General features: G+C 42.3%; 1 protein-coding gene across 1 annotated transcript; it reads left to right on the top strand.

Moving 5' to 3' along the window:
* The first annotated feature begins 2110 nt into the window (after positions 1–2110).
* LOC116509356 (cytochrome b561 domain-containing protein 1) lies at positions 2111–13872 on the top strand. The gene is made up of 3 exons (XM_032218503.1): positions 2111–2638; positions 10783–10820; positions 13102–13872. Exons 1-3 carry the CDS (start codon positions 2515–2517, stop codon positions 13600–13602), a joined length of 663 nt encoding a protein of 220 aa, XP_032074394.1. The 5' UTR covers positions 2111–2514; the 3' UTR covers positions 13603–13872.
* Positions 13873–14382: the final 510 nt, after the last annotated feature.

Here is a 14382-nt window from a genome sequence, read left to right as displayed (position 1 = left end):
TTTCAGAAGTTGTGGAAGATACCAGATAGTGTTGGAAGTGTGACTTGAAGGAGTAGAACCCAGAAACGCTGAATATACATAACTTACAGTGCAGTAGTATATACAAATGGCAATTTAACTGATAATGTGGCTTCTACTTTGTTTCACTCAATTTTGGAGTAAAAAGTTAGATAAATCTCACTTGGCCATTTGTAATGGTAGAACTGATCTTTTCAGGCAAATCTACGCCCCACTGCTTCACTGTTTCTCAGGCACAGAGAAGTGACCTAGAGTTTTCAAAACAGCAGGAAGAATACAGATGGATGCTTTCCGTGTAGCTTTATCCATATTATGAAGTTGAGGGAAGAGAAAAAAAGAAAAGATACATATGCTCCCCGCTGGTGTGTTAAGAAAATATAGATACATACTTAGAGATGTTCACCTGGAAAATTATGAAACTGACATTTAGAAATATCAGGTAAGAAACTCCAGAATAATCCCAATTCTTGGAATCTGCAACATCTTCCTTAAAAAGTGTAGCTTGAAGAGAGGAGATGTTAGAATGATATTAAAGCGGAAATGATGCTTAGGCTAACTCCAAGCCAGGGTAGGTTGGGTTCAGGTAGTCCCTGACTTAAATTGAGCCGAAAATTTCTGTGGCTAAGTGAGACATTTGTTAAGTGAGTAATACCCCATTTTATAACCTTTCTTGCCACAGTTAAGTGAATCAATGCAATTGTTAAGTTAGCAACACTGCTGTTAAGTAAATCTGGTTTCCCCATTAACGTTGTTTGTCAGAAGGTTGCACAAGGTGATCACATGATCCCAGGACACTGCAATCATCGTAAATATGAGTCAGTTCACGTGACCACAGGAATGCTACAATGGTCATAAGTGTGGAAAGTGGTCATAAGGCATCTTTTTCAGTGCCATTGTGACTTGAAACAATCACTTAAATGAACTGTTGTAAGTGGACTACAAATAGATGATGATTTACAAGTCATCTGATTGACATATTGCCCTCTTCCATGTATTTTAAATTTTGGGTGCATCCCAAACCAACTCATCCTATTTTTGCCCAACATGTGAGAATACTGATAAATAGGCTTACTTGGGCAAGTGGGTCCTGAGAACCTAGCCTGGGTGAGACAGTAGTGGACATTGCATTCCAACTCATATCAACTTCATATTGGATATTAACGCAATTGAGCCAGGGGTGGGTTCCGGCAGGCACTATTGCCGGTTTGCTTGTATGCATGTTGTGCAATGCAATTAAAATTGTTCTGTTGATGCAAAACAAGATGGCAGCGCCTACGGTGGCACCCAGAAAACCAGTTCAGGGGCATGGCAGGCCTGGGTTCCTGCTGGTTCCAGCCACCCAGGCCGCCAAACCACTACTAGTTTGGCCAAACCAGTCTGAACTGATAGGAACCTACCTCTGAATTGAGCGAATCCAGAGATATTTCACGATAAGAGTCCTCCATTCCACTGCTCACAACAGAATACCTTATGCCACCAGACTTGAAATTTGGGGCTTAGACAATTTACTACTACACCGCCTTCAGTCTGACCTAAGTGTAGTACATACAATTATCTACTACAATGTCCTATCTGTCAATGACTACTTCATCTTCAACCACAGCAATACACAACAATACACAATAGATAAAAACAAGGTAAACCATACCAAACTTCATTGCAGAAATACGACTTCAGCGACAGAGTGGTCAATGCCTGGAATGTGTTACCTGACTCAGTGGTTTCTTCCCCAAATCCCCACAACTTTAACCTTAGATCAGTGGTTCCCAACATGGGATCCACGCACCACAGGGGGGCAATTTGATTTTTAATGGGGGCAATTTGAACCTTGTTTAAACCAAGTTAATGGTCTTTTAGGCTTCCTCCATGTGAGTAGAGTTCACTTTTTGAGTAAAGTAAGAATTATATGTCAGGGGGGGGGGCATAAGGATTTTAGAGATGCTTAGGTGGGGCATGGTCAAAAAATGGTTGGGAACCACTGCCTTAGACTGTCTACTGCTGACCTCACCCTATTCCTAAGAGGTCTGTAAGGGTGGTACATAAGCGCAGCAAAGTACCCACCTTCCCTGTCCTAACAACTCCATTTATTCGTATCCATTTCATGTAATCATAATCTTGTATATGCTTCATCTTGTATAACTCCTTCCCTCCTTCTCAGTCATTTCCCCAAACGTTGTGGCCGAAAGATTATTAGGGCCTGGTGATTTCCAAACAAACCACACGAATCCTTAAAAAAAAAAAGACGGGAAGAAGCCTTGTGGGCCGTCCGGTAAGAAGAGACTATTGGAAGCGGAATGGAACGAACGAGGCGCCCAAGCAGCGCCTCCCAGGTTGCCATGCCCGGGAAGCCCTCCTAGCCTTTTCTCCCGGGCGCCGGCCCGCCCAACAGGTGCTTGTGCGTCGCAGGAGGCTGCAAACCACACCCAGCCCTTCCACTGCCTTAGAATAAAACGCCGGAGGGGAAGGCGGCAGGGGAGGGGAGGGGAAGGCTTCGCCATGTCGGACGCCCCCGCCGGTTGCAGGGCGTTTGTTTGGCTGCGGCGCGGCTGCGGGGCCCTGGCCCACCTGGCGGCTTGGGGGATGACCGTTTTTCTGCTGCTGCTCTCCAGGCCTGGCACTAGTGAGTGAATCCCGCTTCCGGTTACTCCCAGCACAGGCTGATCCCGCTAGGGACGCTTTCCTTGAAAGCGGCAGATCGTCCCTTTCCCTACCCCACCAAAGGCTCTTCTTTTCTGGGTTGTCCTGGGTCGCCTCTCCGTGCTTGGGTCGCTCCCGGGGCCATCGGTTCAGAACCTTAAAGACAGGACAGCGGGAGAGCCCGCCTAATAATCTCGGCCGAGTGACTAGTCTTGCCCTCAACTTTTATTTATTCACACATGAGCTTAAGAATTAAGCAGGAAATATCAGGCTGACCGATCGCGTCACATCGGTGGGACGAGCCAGAAATCAGGGGGGGAAATATATTCCCAAAGCAGCGGGGGAAGAATTACACAGGGCAAGCGAGAGAGTTACAAAGGATGGTGGGTGAGCTAGGAAGCTTTCAACGACGGAGAAAACCTGTGAAAATCTATCTACACCATCACCGAAGCAAGAAGCTTTTTTTGTGAACATCAATGCATGTTCGAGATTTTTTTTCTTCTTCTCCAGGTGCTGGAGTTGGGGTTTTAGTTCATCTATTTTTGTTTTGCGCTTTTGGTGAGAAAGAGTAGACTGTATTAAACTGCAGGATATAAAAATAGCTGATGAGGAGAGAGAGAGAGAGAGAGAGAGGGAGGGAGGGAGGGAGGGAGGAGAGAGAGAGAGAGAGAGAGAATTCTTTATATAGCTTAGTTTATGAAATTTGGCTTCTCTTGCCCCAATGTACATGGAGATGGAGAAGGAAGCCTTTTTAAACATTTGTAGGATGTTGCCATTTTAATATAAAGGTAAGAGAAATGGTAATAAAACAATCTTGGGCATCTGCAGAGGAGGTAAAAAGATATCTGATTACAGTTCCATAGTATACATTATTTAAGGGGAAATGCTGATTAAATAAACTTTCATTTTCTCTCACATTAATTACCTAGAATTACAGTACTGTACAGCATTTTTTCAACTATAGGTTAACACTGATGCTTTGAAGTGGACTCTAAACTAGGGAAATGGGGGTGTGAGGCTCTTCCTATGAGTGGTAGGTAATGTTAGAATTAGCTAAGTATTTACATGGAAGGTAGGTATTACAGGACAACTGTTCCATATTAAATGATTTAGATTGGCTACTTGTCTCATAGTAATGGAATCATATGGTGATGGCTAGATTATGTTTGGGAGTTATGAGAGTTGAAAAGCAAGATAGAATCAGGTTGAATTTAATGGATGGTTGACCATTTAGATAACTTACTGTTCCAAGAGAGTGAGAGCTGGCACATGCAAAGGGAATCATTTAAGAAGTTCTTCCAAAGCAAGAAGATAAAGAACAAACAAGTTACTGGTTTGTAATTTAGTATCTTGTGTGGCTGCAATTCTCATTTGTAACAATTTAATTGTACCCAGAACTAAAGGTATAAATCAGTGATAGCTAACCTTTTTGTGGTCGGGTGCTAAACGTGTGCCCGCAACAATGCACGCATGTCCCTGCAACATGCACACATGCACCCACAACAATGCACGCATGTGCCCGCAACAATGCACACATGTGCCCACAACAATGCATGCATGTGCCCACAACAATGCATGCATGTGCCCACAACAATGCACGCATGTGCCGCAACAATGCACACATGCACTCATGACAATGCACGCATGTACCCGTGACAATGCACGCATGTACCCGTGACAATGCGCACGTGAGCCCATGACAATACACATTTTTTTAATGTGTATTTTTATTTCAGGAGCAAACTAGGATAGATTTTATACAGGAGGAGACGAGCAACATTTGATTTCTGTTTATAATGTTTTTATGACATTATAAAATTGAACTTTGATATCTAATAAATGACCTTGGTTTAAGCACATATCTATCAATTCTATTTTGTTTCTCTCTAAAATTAGATAACCAGGAAACAGGTTTCATATTTGTTTTCAAGTGTGCCAGGCACAGGCTGTGCTCATAATTTTATAGAATATGCACTTTAAATCTATTTCATTACCTGCAGATCCTTAGAAATTAGAATTGCTTTTATGAGGTATTCTTAGGTTCTTTCAGTTTAGAATGGTGTTCATCTTTTGAAACAACTGCTAGAAAAAACATTTTCTTTTAAAACTTGACAGCTCTCCGGTATATAACAGAAGTTTCTTATTTTGGAATCCAATAGCATCAGTAAAGACACTAAAGTTCTATGTTGCTGGATTGTTTCTGTTTCTTTTATATGTAGAAAAAAGCCACTTGTGTATGAAAGCTTTCTTACATTTGCAATAACTATGGGTAGACATGATTCAACCAGAGTTGAGCACTTTAAAGTGGAACAGATTTCCATTAGATTTAACCTGCTTAATGTATTTCTGTTGAAAACAACAGGGCTGGTATGCTCTGTGTATTTTCAGAGCCTGTTTAAGATTTGGGAGATGGGGAGAGACAATTAGAAGTAACACAGCGAAGTGTTTCTTTTTGTGAAATCCCATTAAAGTCAGCAGCCCAGTAAAGGAAAAGGCATGGGAAATCTCAGAATACTATCATAGGATTTTGCAAATCTAATTTTTTGAATGAAAAATATTAATTCATTTGATTATTTCAAATACAGAAATGTATTATGGCAAAGCTCAGTTGTTTCCGTGCCTCTGTACATAGCTCTAAGAGCCAGTCTATGAATTTCTATTAAGTTTAATTTCTAAGTTTCTCATGGAGTATTCCTCTGTATATTTCAATATACCCATTCAAAAGAACTAAAACTTACTCTGGAGATTTGGCTAATGGTTGAGTTAGTACATTGTATTTGTTGAGGAGCAAATGATACAGTATTTCAATATGCAGAATTCTCCCCTATACTTCTGAATTGCTGTATCTTCCTTCTAGGCCTGGGATGGCGGACCTATGGCACGCGTGTCAGGGCACGTGAGGTGTTGCCCTGTCAGCTGGCCAGCATGCATGTGCGGGCTGGCCGGCTGAGTTCATCCTTTTTAAAAGGCATTTTTCACCCTCCCCAGGCTCCAGAGGCTTTATAGGAGCCTGGGGAGGGTGAAAAGAGCCTCCCGCCCCACAGAGGCCATCTGGAGGCTTCAGGAGCTTCCCTAAAGCCTCTGGGGTGCAAAAAAATGGCCCTATGGGCAAACTGGAACCACACTACCGGTTTGCTCGTAGGGTCGGTTTAAGCCCTCCGGAGGCTTCAGGGAACCCTCCTGAAGGTCCCTGAATCCTCTGGGGGGCCTCCGGGGTGAGGCTTTTTTCGCCCACCACAGGCTCCTATAAAGCCTCTGGAGCCTGGGGAGGGCGAAAAATGCATGCAAAAAATGGGGGGAGAAGTGCCCCTCATGTGCACATGCACACTGAGGGGTCGCACATTGCATTATGGGTGTGGCATGCCCACACATGACCCCCCTGCACTTCCCCTTTATGGCATGCGAGCCAAAAAAGGTTTGCCATTGCTATTCTAGGCCAATTCAGTTCTCCTAAATCTGATTTTTGTTAAACTGATCACTATAGATTTTTTTTGTTGCTATGGAGAGATGTCCATATTACAATGTTACATAATCCAAAATCTCTTTTTCCAGGTGACAGATTTATGACCCTCTGCAATGGTTGTTGCAAATTAATGTCTACAATTTCACTGCCAAAAATGGGTATGACATTACACTACCATTTTAAGAGTGGAAACACAGTGGCGTGAGCTTTGTAACGTATTTAATGGAGTACTTTTCTACTTTATTAAGTTCAAGGCTCACACAGGCTTCTCTCTCTCCAATACAAAAGAAGAAAGACAATCCAGGACTGAATGAGATGTGTGAAATAACCAGATTCCTTCGATTCATTGTTCCACCTCTTGCAATCTTCTATTCCAGGGGTCACCAACCTTTCGGACCTCAGGAATCACTAAATTCATAATTTTAAATTCTCCGGACCACTAATATGATCTACCTAATGACTGGCTGGGTGGGCATGGCTAGGTGGTCACGTGACTGGGTGGGCATGGCCAACTCGATATCATTCACATCGAGGGGTGCATTGACAGCCTCTACTCTCTCCTCCCCTCCCAGCCATTCTTCGCCTCCCTGCCCGGGCTCCTTAGGGCCCAATAGGAAGCAGCTATTGGAGCTAAGAAGGAGTTGGCAAAACAGCTCAGTTCAAATTGCATCTGACCGAAGCACCTCAGTGAGGACTGAGCATAGGCTTTCCAAGTAAAGGAAAGACCTGCAGGAGTGCAAGGTGCCTGGAGGCTCAGCAAGACAGTTAGTGAGTTCCAGGCCATGATGCAGTCCCATTGGAACAAAGTCCTCTGGCTCTTCACCACCAGTGGCACTTCCCTCCAGCCTTCGCCCAAAGCCCCACACCAGGAGGCCGAAGCAGACCCCAAGTTGGAATTTCTGCACCCCTTCGACCCACAGAAAAAAACCCCAAAGGGGGAGACACACTGCAGCAACACAAGTGTTCATTGCACATATCCATCCCAGGGGGCATAATTTGAGGACCCCTAATTTAGTGCAATATAAAAAATACAAATAATTTTTCTGCGGAACACCAACATTTTCTCACAGACCACCAGTGGGCCACAAACCACAAGTTGGTGGCCGCTGTTCTAATCCCTCCTTCTTCAACCATTGGAATCAAAAATTGCTGAGCATTTGTGTGTATAGCCAAGACATTTTAGTAGATTTAGAAGTCTACTACTTAGAAAAAACAACACTTGAAGAATCACTTCTTCATAGAAAACCCATTAAGATTAAATGTGTCCAGTGTCTCTGGGATGTATTCATTGGAAACCAGGACAGGTGTTCAGTGAAACACCTTCAGTCTTGAACCTAGGCAGTCTATTTGCCTTCCAATTTAGTGTTTTGTCTGAAAAGTGCTGCCTTTTCAGTTGGTAGAAGATTTGGCACACAGCTGTAGTTCCTTCCCTTCCTTCCCTCCCCCACCCTGTAATTCCCTGCACAAATTGGAAAAAAATATGCTGTTATGAAAGGGGGATTTTGGTAAAGGTAACACCCGAGGTAACATTTTCAAATTCTTAGCCCCACTAAAAGAAAAATCCCTAAACCCTCTAGCTGTATCTTTTGTGATCTGATCCAAGATAGTGGATCCTAGATGATGAGAGGTAGATTGACTCAAAAAGACTAAAAGTGAGTTTGGTGTAGTGATTAAGGCAACAGGCTAGGAACCTGGAGACTTGGTTTAGTCTCCTCCTAGGCACAAAGCTATCTTCCTGACCTTGCACTAGTCATTCTCTCTTAGCCTTAGGGAATAGGCAATGGCTTCTAAAATCTTGCCAAGAAACCTGCAGGGACTTGTCCAGGCAGGAGCCAGGAGTCAGTACTGAACTGACTTGAAGTGTAATTGTGTGCATACATCCAAATAATGGATGAAGATGACTGAAACCAACTTGACAAGGAGAGGGGACTTTGAGGTCTGCACATTTTTGTTTGCTTATTCCCTGGCATAAAGAATAAGCATATATTAAAGAACGTGGAATGCCTGACATTAGTTGTGGGCCAGCTGCCAGCAGAGTGTACAACCATAGAGCGTACGCCCAGAGCGGCCACTGCCAGAAGACTCGGTTTGGAAGCTGCAGAAAAAGCCATGTGGTGGCAGCAGAGGTGCCCTTGCTCTGCAGAGAGAGCTGGGCCAGGGCATCGTGAGGCTGGGAGGCGTGCGAGCGAGAGCGGAACAGCCACTCATGTAACCCCCCTCTCCAGCCGTGCAGAGTGCCATTCACTGGCATTTCGAAGGTGCCAAGCCTCGGGAGCCGGGCAGCGGCGAACAGGCACTCACGCAGCTTGGCGATACCCCTAGGTTAGTGTATGGCACTGTGCCCGGCTGGAAAGGGGGTTTGCCGGGGTGGCTGCCTGTGAGCATGGTCACTTCATGGCTGCTGTGTTGCGCTGCTGTGACAGCAAAACACAGGCATTCGCCCATGAGGCTGTGCCTGGCTCTTTGGGAGCCCGCTCACAAGAGAGCAGCCGCCAGGCAACCCCCCTTTTCAGCTGGGCATAGATCCGCTCACCAACCTAGTGGTATCCCGAAGGCGCCAAGCAACGTGATCACCTTTGCCCCCTCCCCCCAGTTCCCGCGGCTTGGCACCTTCGGGATACCGCTAGGTTGGTGAGCGGCACTCTGCCTGGCTGGAGGTGGGGGGTTGTCCAGGGGGTCTTATTTGCAGGGGAGGGCTTATATTTTTGCCCACCAGAAAAATATGGCATGGCCTTAGTATCAGGACATGTCGTAATTTCGGGGAAACATGGTAATTTAGTATGAGGCTGAAATACTAGAATAAGGATGCCCCCTTGTTAAATGGAAAAGGCCTTGGCTGCTTTTTGCTCTTTTCTTGTGCTGTGTTTTGTCCACATTCCACCATAGGCAGTGGTGGAAATTCAGGAAAGGGGGATTGTCCGGGTACCAAGTACATCCAGTACTTTCTCCCCCAAATATAAAAATAGTACATAACATGTAACTAATGCTAGACATATTAAAATGCCCCTGCACCTTAAAGCTGCTTACCGCTTTAGCAAAATATGAGGCCTGGGAATTGTGATAGCCAATAGTACTTTCAGGTATCTATATTGGGAAAAATCTACCAGGTGTGCCACTTGTACAACAACATGCACAAAATAATAGTTGGATTTGCAAATTATTGGCGGAACCAATTGTTGCCTAAATTAGATAACTCTCCTGGCTACGACAGAATTGGGTGTAAGTGGGGGTAGGATGGTATGGTCAAGAAGCAGTATAGAGTTGACATACATAATCCTACAGCTCAATGTGTCCTATTACTAATGCAGTGGCTTGATTGGCAGATGTTTTTGCCCTCAGCTATTGACGTGCAAAAGAGGGAGGATAGCAAAGCTGGAAGATTGAAGTAATTGCTTTGCATACCATGCACTGTGCATGCAAAATCAGGAGAGCCCATTTGGGAGACACAATAGAGGCAGGAATAGGGATTGGCAATGAGGGTGGAACATTTCTTGCTGGTTTTCTATTGCCTAAATAATGGGTGAATAGCACTTTAACTTAGCAGTAGGAAAAGGGTCTGGGGAAAGACCTAATAAATTTAGAGAACTTGAAGAAATTGTGGGAAAACATTAAAACTGCAATAAAGTGGAAACCTAAAAATATAAATGGATCATCTTTTTTTCTCTTGTTTCAGAGGAACACTGTCAAATACTCTGTGTGCAGACATTGAATATGAGGATGTATATATTAAAGGCTGCTGCATCTAAAGAGATTTGTAGGAAAGAAAAAACATAAGGATTTGAGAGCTAACAGCTCCATGCTTTGCGAAGTACGCTTTCATTTTTCAGCTCTCTAGTGCTCCAAATTCTGTTCCCTTTATTAAATATATATATATATATATATATATATATATATATATATATATATATATATATATATATATATATATATATATATATATATATGTATATAATATTTGTGGAACAAATCTTGAAAATGCTTTAAGACAGGGGTTTGCTAAAAAGGAGTATTTAGAGTGGAATGGGTTATCTTTTTAGAGAGTGGAAATGCTGCATTATGCTTGGAGCCTTTGATTCTTACCAAGCTGTCTTAGATATTGCAGGGTAACCTACCATCCTCTCTGTCCTTGCTAAAATCTTTGAAACACTGAAAGACAATGTTGTAAATGTTATAATGACAAATCATAACAAATCATACTTCCTGAAACCAGAATGCATATATGGAATTTACAAACAGAGCATTTTGAGAAAGACAGAGAAGTCAGACTGAGAATTTGTAATTAAACCATAGCATGTTTTCCTTGCATCATTTTAGCACTGGAAGCTGTTGATTGCATATGCATAGGCTGTTATCCAGAACCTACCATAGCTAAGATACAAAGATGTCCCTCACTTGTTTGACTGCAGTCACAACTTTATAATAAATGTATATTTGATTTTATTATTTCTCTCCCACTTAGCACATGATTGAGAGAAGCAAACATCAGTAAATCCTAAAAACAAAACCAAGTATAAAAACATCAGAAACAGCAACATAGAAACGCATAAGATCAGACTTCCTCTGTTACGGTCTCCTGGCATCAAATTGGCTGGTGAAGTCAGGCTTATTTTTAGATTGTTTTGCCAAAGCTGAATAGTCTTCCTTTTTCCCCCTCTTCCTTCCAGGTTTATTTTCCTGGCACCCGGTGTTCATGTCAATTGCAGTAAGTTGTTCTCTTCTTATTCGGTATATCCCAGAATTGTTCATTTTTCCTAGGTTTTATTTATGAGAAAACGAGCATAAATGCTAAGGCTGCATACAGGTTGCCTTTTAGAGAGGCAGAAAGTCCTTTTGCCCTTCTTTTGCAGATGACAGTACTCATTCAACACCCAAACCTCTCTAGATATGTGTGTTTTCATTCAGGCAAAACTGTATCCTAGGCACCTGTTGAATAATATTTGAGCCATCCAGTAAATAAAGGGTGTGGTTTGCTTGAATCTTAAAACGTTTTCTGTGTTACAAAGACTCAGCATTTAGCTATTGAAGCAGAATAGTGATTTTTTTTTAAAAGAAAGCTTTGAAGTTTCTTTTTATCACTTCAAATCCTTTCTCTTTAAAATTCAACATTTTAAATTACGTATGTCCTCCCCCTAGATTACACCCCCATTCCCGGTTAAACGTATGGAGAATATTAGTAGTTAAAATTAAATCAAATATAGTTGTTTTGGCTCTGCCTCGCTTTTGCCCAGCACACTTTTCAAAGTCCAAATGTTACCTTTGAAGCCAAAAATACAGGTAGCCCCTTACTTACGACCACAATTGAGCCCAACATTTCTGTTGCTAAATGACACATTTGTTAAGTGAGTCTTGCCCTTTTATGATCTTTCTTGCCACAGTTGTTAAGTGAATCACTGCAGTTGTTGAGTTAGTAACATTGTTGTTAAGTGAATCTGGCTTCCCCATTGATATTTCTAATTAGAACAATGTTTCTCAACCTTGGTCACCTGAAGATGCGTGGACTTCAACTCCCAGAATCTGGGAGGGAATTCTGGGAGTTGAAGTCCACGCATCTTCAGGTGGGCCAAGGTTGAGAAGCACTGACTTAGAAGGTCTCAAAAAGTGATCATATGACCCCCCAAGACACTGCAATCGTCCCAAATATGAGTCAGTTGCCAAGCATCCAAATTTTGATCATGTGACCATGGGGATGCTGCAGTGGTCTTAAGTGTGAAAAATAGTAATAAGTCGCTTTTTTCATTGCTGTTGTGGTATCTTCTAATGGTCACTAAACAGAATGTTGTAATTTGAGGACGACCTGTACAGTGCATGTCTGGTTAAGGTGTAAACTGCAGATCACCTGGGTTGGGCAGGGGGGGGGGAGAAAGAGAAGGGGAAGGGTGATGTTCTACTTTCTCTTGTTTCTGCTTGCATGCTAGGAGGGCTGCCTGAGTGGCAATGACAGCATAGAACAACAGAGGAGGAAGATTTCAAGATCAGCCTTTATTCCATCCTCTCCAGTTTTTGCAGATGCTCATTAACAAAACCTAAGTGAGTTTACTGAGTACCATCCACATTGTAAACAGTCAGTGCCCAGTCCTTGTCTCACAACAAGCAAGGACAGATCTGATTAGTCCTGGGATAGGAGATGACCAGGAAATCCCAGCACTGTAAATGAGGTTAGGAATTTTTTTGTTATATATAAGCCAAATACCACTCACTCATCATGAAATCTCCAGAAACGTAAATCCTACAAACTTGAAATTTGGCACATAGGTTTCTCTTGGCTTCTAGGTGCTTGCTAAGAAAGGATTTTTCAAAATGCCATCCGATCATTAGTATTTCTTATACAGTATTATATTAACCCGCTCTGATGCTAAGGAGTTAGACATTCTACTCCCCCTCCCCACCTGAAAAGAACTCTTTTCCAACTGCCAGTTGCTTTATATTAACGAAGCCCAATCACATAGTTTTGTAGCAAAGTACGGATATTCAGCTAGTTATTTATAAATTCAATAAAAGCAAGGTTTAAAAAATAGTCTTTGAAAAAGCAAACCATTGGATATAAGTGGCCAGAAAACTGAATAGGCATGTCTATGAAATTACCAAGAGTTGAGCTTGACTTGAAGGAAACTCACTTCTTATTCTTCATGTGAAAAGTATTTTCCCCCCTCTCCTGCCACTCCAGATCAGTTAACTGCTTTTTAACTGCTTTTTAACTGCTTTTCTATTATAGACCACCTTATCATTTACTGCATATTGAAAACCTGCACCAGGAAAGGTTAGGCTGAACCTGACATTTCCATTATCTGTGTGGGGAGAGTATACTAGGAGCTGGACCATTGGGGACAACTATTACCTGCCCCAAAGATTGCAAATGGAATAAAGGTGTAGGGTATTTTTTAAAAAATCACTTAAGGGCAAAATAAATATTTTTTTTAACCTCAGTTGTTACTCAGTTGTCAAGTAGAAGTAGCCTTGTTACTAATGGGTTCCTGTGTTCTCAGTTCTGCCTCTGCCTCACGGAAGCCATCCTGATCTTCTCTCCAGAGGGCACTCTTTTCTTCTGCTCCCACAAAGTAAAAGTGCAGCTGCATTGGATTACACAGATGTTGGCCCTCATGGCTGCCACCTTGGGATTGGTCTTCATTATCTCCAGCAAGAACCGGAGTGAACTCCCACACTTTATCTCCTGGCACAGCACCCTGGGTCTTCTGACCATATTGGCCACCTGTGGGCAAGTCCTGTGTGGGTTGGGTCTTCTGTTTCCACAGCTACTAAGGATTTCATTAGTGGCTCAGCTCCGGAGATGCCACACCGTGTATGGACTGATAGTTTACTTGCTGTCCACTTTTACTATAGTCCTGGGCATTTGCTCTGACTGGTTTCAGGCCCAGATCAAAGGCGTGGCTTGGTATTTATGTCTGGGATTGATCTTCTATCCAGCCCTGGTCATTGTGAACCAGACTTCTAGAACTTGTTTGTCGAAGAAGAGACAGTATATTTGAGAACTGATCTCAGTAGGACGCCCAGGAATCAACATTTCAACACTATTATTTGTATGTTCTCTTTTTATCATGATCTTTATTACATTCCCCTTTGATTTTCTATGCATTCTGCTTCTTTTGTTCCATAGGTTGGTTGGGAAATTACTAGAGGAAATTACAAGTTAGAATTCACTCAGGCAAGGGATTATTTTCTTAACATACAGCAATGCGTGTATCTAATTATACCGGAAATGTTAACATTATTTTTAAAAATGTTTTATTAAAGTTTATTGCAAGATAAAAATACAAAAAGAAACAAAAGTTAGAAAGATAAAAGAAGGAAGAAGAAAGAGAGGGGGAAAGTGACTTTGGGATTTGTTCAATGTAGAATACAAAAAAAATTACTTCAATTTTTGCTTTGCATTTCTAAATGGCTCAAGCCATTTCTATAACAAAGTCATTCTAATTATCAAAACCTAAAATCAAAGGTTTGGTTTTTTTTATTTTGAGCAAAAGGTCCAATAGTGGTTTCCAAATGGAAACAAATCTAGATAGGGTCTTCTCTAAATAAAACAGTCAATTTTGCCATTTCTGTTGATCGCATCATGCCAGTTTTCTTTCTAGCTCACTGACCCAAGTCAACATGGATATTTAACTGGTGCTCTACCTTGAATCCACAATGCTGTTCTGTTGAGAAGCACAGGGTGGTCACAGTTGCTCATTTGCTTTCTTCTTGTACAGAAGTACTGGAGCTTACCGCAGTATCTATTACTCTCAGTCCTACAGGCCCTTCAGTACGTG

Source organism: Thamnophis elegans, chromosome 5, assembly GCF_009769535.1.
Source record: "Thamnophis elegans isolate rThaEle1 chromosome 5, rThaEle1.pri, whole genome shotgun sequence".
Lineage (NCBI taxonomy): Eukaryota > Metazoa > Chordata > Lepidosauria > Squamata > Colubridae > Thamnophis > Thamnophis elegans.
Note: the sequence above shows the minus strand (reverse complement) of the source record. Positions and strands in the feature narration are given on the sequence as shown.

Coding starts and splice junctions, on each gene's coding strand:
- LOC116509356 (XM_032218503.1), top strand. CDS start 2,515: ATGTCGGACGCCCCCGCCGGTTGCAGGGCGTTTGTTTGGCTGCGGCGC. Junction 2,639..10,782: donor GCTCTCCAGGCCTGGCACTA/GTGAGTGAATCC, acceptor TCTTCCTTCCAG/GTTTATTTTCCTGGCACCCG. Junction 10,821..13,101: donor CGGTGTTCATGTCAATTGCA/GTAAGTTGTTCT, acceptor CTGTGTTCTCAG/TTCTGCCTCTGCCTCACGGA.